The 14,181-nt window shown below is 42.4% G+C and overlaps 1 protein-coding gene across 5 annotated transcripts in view; it reads left to right on the top strand.

Moving 5' to 3' along the window:
- Positions 1 to 14,181, top strand: part of LOC137355500 (AP2-associated protein kinase 1-like) — a 103,840-nt gene that overhangs the window by 63,623 nt on the left and 26,036 nt on the right. For 4 of the 5 annotated variants that reach the window (XM_068020712.1, XM_068020711.1, XM_068020709.1 and 1 more), the window contains one exon: positions 3,901 to 4,091. In XM_068020712.1, coding sequence (XP_067876813.1) covers positions 3,901 to 4,091 — 191 coding nt within the window. Of the gene's footprint in view, positions 1 to 3,900; positions 4,092 to 7,416; positions 7,584 to 14,181 lie in introns of those variants that run through there. The other variant, XM_068020714.1, reaches the window with a different exon arrangement.

Below are 14,181 nucleotides of genomic sequence, written 5' to 3'. Positions count from 1 at the left end.
TCCCACTGAACTCTACAGTAATATACTCATGTCAGCTGAGCAGCCTCCATCTGTTTGAGACCTGAAATGATAGATCTCTAAAAGGCATTGGTTATAAACTTCTCAAGTTTGTTAACTTATTAGAGAAACTTCAAAAAAAATGGAATGTTTTTATATTTTCTGTTCATTGCAGTAACTTATACTGCAGATCAGAAATTATAATACAAGTAGGAGAACTCTGACAGCAAAAGGGAAGTATATGGGACAAGCTTCACATGGACTTCAATACTCCCTTTTATTTTAAAAGCAAAATACTGCGGATGCTGGAAATCTGAAATAAAAACAAGAAATGCTGGAACCACTCAGCAGGTCTGGCAGCATCTGTGAAAAGAGAAGCAGAGTTAACGTTTCGGGTCAGTGACCCTTCTTCGGAGCTGACAAATATTAGAAAAGTCACAGGTTATAAGCAAGTGAGGTGGGGGTGGGGCAAGAGATAACAAAGGAGGTCCAGATTGGACCAGGCCACATAGCTGACCAAAAGGTCACGGAGCAAAGGCAAACAATATGTTAATGGTGTGTTAAAAGACAAAGCATTAGTACAGATTAGTTGTTAATACACTGAATATTGAACAGCAGCAAGTGCAAACCTGAAAAAAAACATTGGGTAAGCAAACTGAACAAACTAAGATGAAATGAAATAAATGCAAAAAAAGATTGTAAAGAATGTAAAAACAAGGAAGAAAAAATAACTAAAAATGAAAGTAAAATGGGGGGCTGTCATGCTCTGAAATTATTGAACTCAATGTTCAGTCCGGCAAGCTGTAGTGTGCCTAATCGGTAGATGAGATGCTGTTCCTCGAGCTTGCGTTGATGTTCACTGGAACACTGCAGCAATCCCAGGACAGAGATGTGAGCATGAGAGCAGGGGGGAGTGTTGAAATGGCAAGCAACCGGAAGCTCAGGGTCCTGCTTGCGGACTGAGCGGAGATGTTCCGCAAAGCGGTCACCCAGTCTGCGCTTGGTCTCCCCAATGTAGAGGAGACCACACTGTGAGCAGCGAATACAGTATACTACATTGAAAGAAATAAAAGTAAATCGCTGCTTCACCTGAAAGGAGTGTTTGGGGCCTGGGATAGTGAGGAGAGAGGAGGTAAATGGGCAGGTATTACACCTCCTGCGATTGCAGGGGAAGGTGCCATGGGACGGGGACGAGGTGGTGGGGGTAATGGAGGAGTGGACCAGAGTGTCGCGGAGGGAACGATCCCTTCGGAATGCTGGGAAGGGAAGATGCGACTGATAGTGGCATCACGCTGGAGGTGGCGGAAATGGCGGAGGATGATCCTTTGGAGGCTGATGGGGTGAAAAGTGAGGACAAGGGGAACCCTGTCACGGTTCTGGGGGGAAGGGGTGAGGGTAGAGGTGCGGGGAATGGGCCGGACACGGTTGAGGGCCCGGTCAACCACAGTGGGGGGAAATCCTCGGTTGAGGAAAAAGGAGGTCCTATCCGAAGCACAGTCATGGAAGGTAGCATCATAGCAGATGCGTCGGAGACAGAGCAACTGGGAGAATGGAATGGAGTCCTTACAGGAGGTAGCTGTGGGAGTCGGTGGGCTTATAATGGATATTAGTAGACAACCTATCCCCAGAGATGGAGACAGAGAAGTCGAGGAAGGGAAGGGAAGTGTCAGAGATGGACCATGTAAAGGTGAGAGAAGGGTGGAAATTGGAAGCAAAGTTGATAAAGTTTTCCAGTTCGGGGCGGGAGCAGGAAACGGCACCAATACAGTCATCAATGTACCGGAAAAAGAGTTGGGGGAGGGGGCCTGAGTAGGACTGGAACAAAGAATGCTCGACATATCCCACAAAAAGACAGGCATAACTAGGACCCATGCAGGTACCCATAGCAACACCTTTTACTTGAAGGAAGTGCGTGGAGTTGAAGGAGTTGTTGTTCAATGTGAGAACAAGTTCAACCAGGCGGAGGAGGGTGGTGGTGGATAGGGACTGGTTGGGCCTCTGTTCCAGGAAGAAGCGGAGAGCCCTCAAACCATCCTGGTGGGGGATGGAGGTGTAGAGCGATTGGACGTCCATAGTGAAGAGGAGGCGGTTGGGACCAGGAAACTGGAAATTGTCAAAATGACGTAGGGCGTCAGAAGAGTCACGGATGTAGGTGGGAAGAGACTGGACCAGTGGAGAAAAGATAGTCTAGATAGGAAGAAATGAGTTCAGTGGGGCAGGAGCAGGCTGACACAATGGGTCTGCCGGGACAGTTCCGTTTGTGGATTTTGGGAAGGAGGTAGAAGCGGGCTGTCCGGGGTTGTGGGACTATGAGGTTGGAAGCTCCCTTTTATTTTACCTGTTTCGGTTGGCTTTGTCTCTATATGTTCATTAAATATCAAAGAATTGTTTGTTGAATGAATCAGTTGCTAAAGTCATTGATCGCAACTCCCAGAGGGAGCCAAACTTGCAAGAAATGTGGAATACAATACTGCAATACCAGCTCTCCAATCTGCACCCCTTTTGAATGTGGTCTCTCCAGAGTGCAAGATCAGTGAATGTGAATTGCAAGGTTATTCGATGCTTTGATTTTAAAGTGCTGTGATGCTTCAAATTGCCAGTCCTACCTGTAAAAATTGAGCACAGTGAGATCTGAAACTGCAGGGGGAAATTTAATGGCGAAACCCATATGACCTTGCAAAAATGATGTTCTAAGGAACTTTAGTCAGGTCAGCTGAGGTTCCTACAGTAAATCTTTAGGCCCTCAACTTTCAGAAAGTGCAGCAAAATAGTAGCATTGGGGTCTGTATATAATGTTATTAGGAGCTGTAAAAGCAGCTATACAGTGTTGTGACATGCAACAGGACAGGAAAAAAGCTTTGATATATTGAACATTTGATGCATTAACATTTCTGCTCCTGGCTCAGGCCCCACCTCCATGCTCTAGCTGAATCCTTGCTTACAGGTACTCCATGCAGCTGCATTGTGTTAAAATCTGGTCCCTCTCTTCGCCTGAAAACTGTGCAACCCATAAGTGAGGGAGCTGCACTGAGACCCGACGTCATCTCTGCTGCAGGGTTGTCAAATTCAATTACACAAACTCCGACACAGAAAAATCCTCCTAGAACTGTTTTTGTGCTGACCGGAAGTTGGGTTGAGGAGAGTGCCACACCAAAGCTGGAGAGTCATGGAGATTCCCAAAGTATTTGTAGCGCGAGTTAGATCAATAACTGAATGGAGCCACAAATTTAAATTGATATACTGCTTTTACTTTGCTATATCAAAGAGGACTAAAATTCAATATATCAATATTCTATGTAAAATGGAACTTGTGTTTTCAGCCATAATGGAGAACTTTCTCCACCCTGATGAAAAATAGTGATAGTTCTGATATGTTGAATTATTGTTAACTTCTGATCGGCCCATTGGATTACTTATTCAAGTTCCCAAAAATGTCTTGATAATACCTAATGGATTTTCATTTTAAAGCTTAGATATTCTTGGAAAAACTAATTGCTAGCAGCTTGATTCTTGTTGATCTCTTAGACTTGAAGCTCTGCAGGCATCTTAACCTGAAGCTTATCAGAGCTTCCAGGATATTACATTCAGCCACTTCCTTAACGTCCAGATAATAGCTGTTGAATTATGAGCCAGTGTTGGTGAACAATCAAGGAAAAACATTCAGTTGTATTTCAACCGGTGTATGCAAAACAAATCCTGACTGCTATGAAAGCTCTTGCAGGTAATCAAAGAATCTGCTTCATTGAAGTTTGACAGATCCAGAGTCTTAAGGGGTCTGCAACAGTACAGAGGTTCCATTCACAACTTTTGGGCTGAGTGATCAGATATTTTTTGCAGTTCAGATCTGTGAGCAAAATAATGATCAGAGTATATTAAACATTTTGTAATTCTTGGTTTGCACAGGAATTGCAACTGCAAGCAGTGGCCACATTCCTCAGTTACATGGTCAACAAGCACAAATTCAGCCAGCACAGCCTCAGCCTAAGCAGCATCAGCAACTGAAACCACAGGCACATCTGTTACTTCAACAGCAGTATTTGCTGCAGCAACAACAAGCTTATTTCCAGCAGCAGCAAATGCTTCAGGCAGCACAGGTAATGCTCAATGTCATTTAAAGCTGTACTTTGTTTTTCTTTGCATACAATCACCAAAAGCAGATGGGTGTATTGTAGATATTCCTTCATCAGGTACTTGATTCTTTACTGATGCTTCAACAAATGTGAGGAGCTCATGGGGCTTTGTCCTTAAGATTGAGACCAGCCTATCAGCTGCCTCTGCCACTTCCCTCCCCTCCCCTCATCCACCATGCCATACTTCCTGTAAAATTTTCTCCTGCTCTAGTCTTGAACTTGCATCATTCTTTAATTTCTCTCCTATCTCCTCTCGTGCCTTCTCTGAACTCTTGTCCATGTGACCCACCTGCGTTCCCTCGACCCTATTCCCACTAACTTGCTGACTACCCAAATTCCTTTCCTGGCTCCTACGTTAAAGGTTTGTTCTCTCTCTAGGTACTGTCCCCTTCTCGTTCAAATCTGCTGTCATCACCCTTCTCAAAAACTCAACTTTTGAATGCTTCTGTCCTTGCAGACTACTGCCCCATCTCCACCCTCCCTTTCCTCACCAAAGTCATTGAATGTCGACTCGCAAATATATGCCCCATTTTCCGGAACTCCAAGTTTGAATCCCTCCAATCAGTTTTGGCCCTGCTGCTATACTGAAACGGTAAGTCACAGATGGCATCTTATGTGACTGACAATAGTAAACTATCTCTTGTCCTTCTGCAGCCTTTGACATTGTTGACCTCCCCTCCCTGGCCCACCCGGCCATACTTCCCTGCCCTAGTCCTGAACTTGCATCACTCTCTAGTTTCTCTCCCCTCTCTCCTCATGCCTTCTCTGAACCCATCTTTTCCATGAAGTCCACCTCCTGTTCCCGCACCCGCCATCCCTCTCCTCGCTGACCTACGGGCTCCAAGTTAAACAAGGCGTTGATTTTAAAGTTCTCATCTTTAATCTCCTCCCCCTCGCAATAATCTCTTCCAGCACCACAACCCTTCACGATATCTGCGCTCCTCTAATTCTGGCCTCTTGAGCATCCTCGAATTTAATTGCTGCACCGTTGTTGGCCGTGCCATCAGCTGTCAAGGCCCTTAAGTCTGTAACACCTTCCCTAAACATCTCCTTTTCTCATCCTTGCTTAACTCATTTAAGACACTCCTTGAACCCTACCTCTGACCAGGTCTTAGGTTATCTGCCCTAATATGTGGCTCCATATCAAATTGTACTTTATAATGTTCCTGTGTGCACTCTGGGAAGTTTCATTATGTTAAAGGTGCTATATAATCTCAAGTTGTTGCTGTTGATGGCCTATTCATTTATTATAGCTTCATTTTTTAAAAAAAAGCGCTCTCACCACTTATTTCCTGTTGCCAGATTTTAATCAAACTTATTACATTTATCCTCTGACAATGGTTCTTTTAGAGGCTGACCATACTTTCAGCTGTGTACATATCCTATTCCCAGATATGTACAAATCAGTGTTTAATGAACATAAAGTCCTTAGATTTTCTTTAAACTTATTACTCCTACTTCTATCACCATCGAGTCATAGTCATTACGGGATAGAAGGAGACCATTTGGCCCATTGAATCCATGCCAGCTCTCTGTCAAGCAATCCAGTCAGTCCCATTCCTCCACTATATCTTTGTAGCCTTGCAAGTTTATTTCCCTGATGTGCCCATCGAATTTTCTTTTGAAATTATTCATTGTCTCTGCTTCCACCACCCTCATAGGTAGTCAGTTCCAGGTCATTACCAGTCATTGTGTAAAAGTTTTTTCTCACATTGCCCCTGTATCTCTTGTCCAATACCTTAAATCTTTGTTCCCTAGTCCTTGTGCCATCAGTTAATGGGAACAGCTTTTCTTTGTCTACCTTATCTAAACCAATCTTGTACACCTCTATCAGATCTCCCCTCAATCTCCTTTTCTCCAAGGAGAACAACCCCAGTTTCTCCAGTCTAACCTTTGTAGCTAAATTCCCTCATCCTTGGAACCATTCTGGTAAATCTCCTCTGCACCCTTTCAAGGACCTTCACATCCTTCCAAAAGTGTGGTGACCAGAACTGGAGGCAGTTCCCTGGCTGTGGCCTAATCAGAGCTTTTTAAAGGTTCAGCATAACTTCCCTAGTACTCAATACTTCTATACATCGATCTTCCAGGTATCGACTGACTAGTCCATTTCTCCAAGTGGATAACCTCTAAATTTCAAGCCCTGCAAAATTTACTTGCACAGTCTCATTTGCTATAATTGACTGACTTTGTATTATCTTCCCCAGTGCTGTTGCCCATTGTCAGCCGTGCTGGTATCGAGTCATTCTTGTCCATTCATTGGCATTTCATAATCACGTTGTGTATACCATCTGTTTGGTTCAGCACACAAGTTTTTCAGGAAACTTGTTTTTCCTTTTCAACTTACTTACTTTACAAATTCCATCATGCTGTGCCTCATGGTACGGTGTTTTGCCGCATTGAATCCTTCAGTCAGGGTCTATCTCAGTTGAAACCTACTTTGGTCAGTGCTAGTGCAAGGATCTAACTATATGTGGTAATGAAAAGTATTTTGTATTTATCATACAAGTTCCAGGAGCTGAGCCTATGCTTATTTCTCTCAGAAGAACTTGAATTGACCAGCAGAAACATTCACTGCCATCGATAACAGCAATGCCACTTGCTCAGTCATGCTGATTTATAAAGTGCAAAGTTAGTCCCTTTGACCAAAGGCCAACAAACACAGACTGTCAGGTCAGAGAGGAGCTTGTCTGGGGGACAAAATCAGCTGCCCATTTGGGGCAGGTTGTGCACCAGCTCTTCAAATATCACTACGTCCCTGAGGTGGTGACGCTATCCAGTGCCCACAGCTGTGATAGCAGGTATAAGGTAGTACTTCGACTTCTGTTGGCAGAACAATGTCTGATGCGAATTTCTATGACCTGTGTTCTAGGTTCTTGGTACCAGCCAATGTGTTGGCTGATACCTTACGTCTGAGTTGTTTTGTTGCCTGAAGACCTAGAAAACAATGAGTAGGCAGCTCATTGGTGGTCTCTGAATGAGCATCCTAACCATAAAGCATGCTGTTGGCTTGGATCTCATGACAGTAAGCTGGAGAGCAGATTGATACTAGCTTCATCAGATGAAGTGTTCATCAGCAAAGAAACTTGAACCTAGATGTGTGGAGTCAGCTGCAAACCATCTTCCAAATAAATTGCACACTTGAGGGATCATATTCAGGGGCATGCTCTGGCAGGTAGCTTAGCATAATTTAAACTCTTAAATAAACAGGGTATCTCAAGCTTTTTGTTAGAGATTCTGAAAATCTGGCATTAATCTCTCTCTCCAAAATAGATTGGGAATACTGAACATGACTGTGGAACTCCTAAATTGAGTTAGGGTACATGCCAATGACTGGACTGGACTGGACTTTCCATCTTGATGTTATGTAAACTGCCTTTGCCAGTCGGGCTTATCAGAATATAGACATTGTGGTTGTTTTCCAAAGCAGGTGTTTGATCAAATTCTATAAGATTTAAGGTAACTGAACATTTATTTTTACCATCTTGATTTCTTGGGAGGGGATAAATCCTTAAACCATTTTTCTGTTGTGTGGGATTATTCAGAACCTCAATTTGGCTGATGACAACATTGTTCTCTGACTTCCTAGAAACTTTTAAGCATCAGGTGACTTTCTGTTCACTGTTTAGATTTACTGTTCCAGATCTGCTGATTACATTTAGAATGTCACTGAACCAGCTGTGAGGTATTACCACTTTAAGGTGGTCTTGCTTTGTTGTGAGTACTCTTTTATAGTATCAAAGAATTCCTCTATACCTCAAGGCATATACTATGAAATGGAAGAGAGTTTTTTTTTTGGTGCCAGGAAATTCTTTTCATCCTTTTGCGTATTGTGAAATCTTAAAGATCACACTTCTACTTCAGTCCTTTAATCCAGAGAGATCTAGTTTGCTTATGATGCATCTGCTGGCTACTCATTAGTACTAAGGTTGTAAGAAATTTTAATTCTGTAACTATGTCTACTTAGGAAAACTTGCATTGCACGTCCTCGGACAACTTTTTTGAATCAAATTCATATATACGCCTTTATAACAGAAATATTATGCATACATACCATTCTTATGCTTATATTGGCATTATATAGCCTCAGTTTTCTATCTCTCAGCTGCTTGGCCTGTTAATGCAGGAAAACTCCTATACCCCAGCCAACTCTGCTACCCCAATTTTCTGTCAGTTTTGCTATTAAGTGTAAATATTAAACCCAAGTATTACATTTTTTAAAAAAGGGCAAAGTATAATAAATTGGAAACTGAATTAAATCACTGTGCCAGTTAGGCTCTGCCTGTTGATCCAAAGACCGCAACTGATTTTGACTTCCTGTGTGTAACTATGCTAAATATCAACTAAATATATTCCATATAGTAGCTGTTCCCTGTGTAACCTCGCAATTCAACCAAACTATAGCTTTTTGCAACTAAAACAGTAACTTCTGTGTCACTAATCTGTGTCATCCACATACTAAGTTGATGAGCTTAAACTTCTGGTGCTTGATCCGACATATTTGGCTTGGCATTCAAGTCAGTCACAAGATTCCATGAGTTTTTTTTGTCAATATAATTCCTCATTAAACACCTGAGGTTCTTGCCTACTGATGCAATCCCTCAAATGCAGATATCATGGTTTGTCAGGTCTCATATTTAGATTGGCCTCTATCCTTCGTTTTGGGTAATAACTTGTTTCTTTTGGTGATCAAACATTGAGTAATTCATCTTCAAATGTTATATTGCAACTTTGTTTGTAGAATGTTTCCTTGGAACTGAGAGAATGAAAGCTCATTTCTTGTTCAGGGAGAGAGAAGGGAAGCTTGAGTTGTACGCTCAGGCTCGGGCTGATGTGTGGCCCAATTGTTACTTGCCACTGAAGTGCCAGCAAGGACCATCTCCAACAAGAGAGAATCTAACGATTTGCCCTTGACATTCAATGAAATTACCATTGCTGAATTGCCCACCATTAATATCCTGGGGGTTACCATTGACCAGCAACTTAACTGGACCAGCCATATAAATAATGTGTCTACAGGAGCAGTCAGAGGCTGTGAGTTCTGCAGTGCGTATCTCCCTCCTGACTTCCCAAAGCTTGTTCACCATCAACAAGGCACAAGTCAGGAGTGTGATGGGATACTCTCCACCTGCCTGGATGAGTGCAGCTTCAACAACACTCAAAGCTCGATACCATGCAGGACAAAGCAGCCCGCTTGATCTGCACCCCATCCGCCACCTTCAAAGTTCACTCCATCACAGGCTGCAGTGTGTACCATCTACAAGGTGCACTGCAGCAACTCGCCAGGGCTCCTTCAACAGCACCTTCCAAATCTGCAATCGTTTACCACCTAGAAGAACAAGAAAGCAGCAGACACATGGGAACACCTTCACCTGCAAGTTTCCCTCCAAGTCTCTCACCATCCTGACGTAGAACTATATCACCATTCCTTCACTGTTGCTGGGTCAAAATCCTGTAATTCTCTTCGTAACAGCAGTGCGAATGTACCTACACCACATGGACTGCAGGGGCTCAAAAAGGTGATTCACCACTACCTTTTCAAAGGCAATTAGGGATGGGTAATAAATGCTGGCCTTTTCAGCGATGTTCACATCCCAAGAATGAATGGGGGGAAAAATTATACTAGCATATGGTCCTTTCACCTTTTAGAGTCTTGCTTCAATTCAGTCCTGCTGCCTGCAAGGCCCTTAAATTAAATGATTGTTGTGATTCAAACTAAATTGTTAGTACATAGAGCACAAATCTGCCTGTAAATTGACACCATGCCCACAAAGGGAAAGTCCTTGCTGCACATATAGATTCTGTCTCTTGGGCCAACTTAAGGTGAAGCAATAAAAGGGGACGTATGACACATGTCAGGTTGATAATCTGAGAACCAGACTGAATATAAAGTTCAGAGGGGAAGTGGAAAAGGAAATCAAAGAGGCAAAGAGAAAGTATGAGAAGAGACTGGCAGCTAACATAAAAGGGAATCCAAACACTCATGAAACACAAATAGTGAAAGGGTAGTAAGAGGACGGGTGGGGCCAATTACCGACCAAAAAGGGATCTGCGCATGGAGGCAGAGGACAAGGCTGAGGAACTAAATGAGTACTTTGCAGCAGTCTTCAACAAAAAAGAAGATGCTTCTGAAGTTTTGGAGAAAGAGGAGGTAGTTGAGATGCTGGATGGGCTAAACATTGATAGAGGAGGTATTAGAAAGGCTGGCTGCACTTAAAGTTGATAAGTCAGCAGGACCAGATGGGTGCATCCGAGAATGCTGAGGAAAGTAACTGCCTGTAATTTTAAAATCCTCCTTAAATTTGGGGGTGGTGCCAGAGGACTGGAGAATTGCAAATATCATACCCTTCTTCAAAAAATGGGTGTAAGGATAAACCCAGCAACTACAGGCCAGTGAGTTTAACCTCAATGGTGGGAAAGCTTTTAGAAACAGTAATCCAGGACAAAATTAACAGTCGCTTGGACAATTGTGTGGATTAATTAGGGAAAGCCAGTATGGATGATTTCAGTTTTTTGATGATAACAGATGTTTAATGAGGGTAATACAGTCGATGCAGTCTATATGGACTACCAAAAGACATTTGATAAAGTGCCACATAATAGACTAGCCAGCAAAGTTGAAGCCCATCGAATAAAAGGGGAAGTGGCAGGATGGATACACAGTTGGCTGAGTGACAAGAAACGGAGAGTGGTGGTGAACAGTTGTTTCTCAGACTGGAGGAAGGTATACATTGGGGTTCCCCAGGAGTTGGTACTAGGACTACTACTTTTCTTGATATATATTAGTGGCCTACACTTTGTACAGGGCACAATTTCAAAAATTTTCAGTTGACACAAAACTTGGAAGTATTGTGAACAATGAGAAGGATAGTGTTAGACTTCAAGAGGACATAGGCTGCTGGAATGGGCGAACATGTGGTAAATGGAATTTAAGGCAGAGAAGTATGAACTGGTACATTTTTGGTAGGAAAAAATGGGAGAGACAATATAAAATAAAGGGCACAATTCTAAAGGGGGTGCAAGAACAGAGACCTGGGGTATATGTGCCCAAATTGTTGAAGGTGGCAGGGCAGATTGAGAAAGTGATTAAAAAGGCATAGGGTATCCTGGGCTTTATGAATATAGACAGAGTACAAAAGCAAGGAAGTTATGATGAACCTTTTATAAAACTCTGGTTCAGCCTCAACTGGAGTATTTGGTGCAACTGTGTACGAGAGAAAAGGTGCTGGACAAACTGATGGGACTAAAGGCAGACAAGTTGCCAGGACCTGATGGCCTGCATCCAAGGGTTTTAAAAGAAGTGGCTGCAGAGATAGTGGAGGCATTGGTCATAATATACCAAACTCATCGGATTCCGATAGGGTACCAGCGGATTGGAAACTGCTAATGTGACACCCAAGTCAAGAAAGGAGGGAGACCGAAAGCAGGAAACTATAGACCAGTTGCTTAACATCTGTCATTGGAAAAATGCTAGAGTCCATTATTAAGGAAGAAATAGCAGGACATTTAGAAAAACAATGCAATCAAATAGAGTCAACATGGTTTTATGAAAGGGAAAGCATGTTTGACAAATTTATTAGAGTTCTTTGAGGATATAACGAGTGGAGTGGTAGATATAACAAGTGGTAGATGTAGTGTATTTGGATTTTCAGAAGGCGTTTGATTAGGTGCCGCATAAAAGGGTATTGCACAAAATAGGAGCTCAGGCAATTGGGGGTAATGTGTTGGCGTGGATTGCGGATTGACTAACCCACAGAAGGCAGAGAGTCGGGATCAATGGGTCTTTTTCAGGTTGGAAAGCCGTAACTAGTGGGGTGCCACAAGGATCAGTCCTAGGGCCTCAAATATTTATTATCTATATTAATGGCTTGGCGGAAGGGACAGTGTAGTGATAGGTTAAGTGAGTGGGCAAAAACTCGGCAGATGGTGTTCAATGTGGGAATGTGTGAGGTAATCCACTTTGGTAGGAAAAATAAAAAGGCAGATTATTATTTAGATGGAGAAAGACTACGAAATACTGCAGTACAGAGGGATCTGGGTGTTCTTGTACATGAAACACAAAATGTTAGCATGCAGGTGCAGCAGGTAATTAGGAAGGCAAATGGAATTTTGGCCTTTATTGCTAGGGGGTTAGAGTTTAAAAATAGGGAAGTCTTTTTACAATTGTACAGGGTGTTGGTGAGGCCACACCTGGAGTACTGCGTACAGTTTTGGTCCCCTATTTAAGGAAGGATATACTAGCATTGAAGGCAGTTCAGAAAAGGTTCACTAAGCTGATTCCTGGGATGAAGGGTTGTCTTATCAAGAACGGCTAAACAAGTTGGGCCTTTATTCATTGGAATTTAGAAGCATGAGAGATGATCTTATTGAAACATAAGATTTTAAGGGGGCTTGACAGGGTAGATGTTGAGAATATATCCCCACTGGTGGGGGAATCTCAAACTACGGGATCGAGTTACAGAATAAGGGGGCACACATTTGAAACTGAGATGCGAAGGAATTTCTTCTCTCGGAGGGTGGTGAATCTCTGGAATTCTCTGCCTCAGAGTGTTGTGGAGGCTAGGTCACTAAATGTTTTTAAGGAGGAGGTAGATAGATTTTTGAAATCTCGGGGAGTCGAGGGTTATGCGGAACAGGCCCAAAAGAGGAGTTGAGGCTTGGGACAGATCAGCCATGATCTTATTGAGGGGCTGAATGGCCTACTTCTGCTCCTATTTCTTATGTTATGTTTATGTAATTATGGGCACCGCATTTAGCAATGATGTGAAGGCTTTAGAGAGGGTGCAGAAAAGATTTACGAGAATAGTTCCAAAGATGAGGGACTTTAGTTACATTGATAGATTCGAGAAGCTGGTGCTGTTCTCCTTAGGGAAGAGAACGTTAAGAGGAGATTTGATGGAAGTGCTCAAAATCATGAGCGGTCTAGACAATAGAGAGAAACTAGTTCAAGAACAGAACGACACTGATTTAAGGTAATTGGCAAAAGTACCAATGGTGACGTGAGGAAAAACCTTTTATGCAGCGATTGGTTAGGATTTGGAATGCACTGCCTGGACAATGTGGTGGAGGCAGATTCAATTGCCGCTTTCAAAATGGAGTTGGATAAGGATCTGAAGAAAGAATTTGCAGAGCAATGGGGAAAGGATGGGGCAATAAGACCAGTTGAGTTGCGCTGTCAGAGTGGCATGGACACGAGAGGCCAAATCGCATTCTTTTCTGTAACCATTCTGTGATTTTTATGATTCTATTTAAATGGGTTTCTCTTCATTGGATTTTAATTGCAACTGCATGAAGGTTACAGTAAAGAGATGGAGAGAATTTTGCATAAGGTATAAGGAAGGGTCTCGTTATATGAAAGGTTAGTCTTTGAGAGTAGATCACATTGAAGGTGATAATTCACTTGTGTTTATAAAGGGCAATGAGGTAAAGTAGCACATCAATCTGCATCAATAAGTGTGCTCTACTTGAACGCTGACTTGCTGCCACAATGCATTAAACTTCAAAACTAACCTTTTTATTGTTTTAATATTATGTTCGTTTGAAACTAGGCATGATTTTTAGTTTAGTTTAGAGATACAGCACTGAAACAGGATGAGCTTGTGGCCTTAGTTATTGACTTCATTACAGTATGTTAAATTCAAACCCATTGGAGATTTGCTGTGTCGGATACCTTTTTAAATAATGTTTAACTGCAATTACTAACTCAACTTCCTTAGCTCTGCACTAAACTGGAAAGCTCTGCATGGAAAGTACAAAGCTAAAGCACTTTGTCCTTTGGAATACTAAAAATGTTGAGCGTTTTCTTGAGAGATCATTCTATGAATGGAAATTGGGCACCTCTGTTGACTAATTAGAACATTGAGATTTTATTCATCAGATGTAACGTATCAAGACAACAGCCTACCCTTGAAGTTGAAGATCTTAACTTTTAAATGGTTTATAGCAAACTTCTGATGAAAAATTAATAGTTGTGATTGCTGCCCTATTTGCCCACTGTAAACCAGGCAGGTAGGCAGTTGAAATTGGCCAAGTGACTTTTTTTCAAATGTCCTGCCAA

This window comes from Heterodontus francisci, chromosome 42, assembly GCF_036365525.1.
Source record: "Heterodontus francisci isolate sHetFra1 chromosome 42, sHetFra1.hap1, whole genome shotgun sequence".
In the NCBI taxonomy this organism is placed as follows: domain Eukaryota; kingdom Metazoa; phylum Chordata; class Chondrichthyes; order Heterodontiformes; family Heterodontidae; genus Heterodontus; species Heterodontus francisci.
This window is presented reverse-complemented; position numbering and strand designations above follow the sequence as displayed.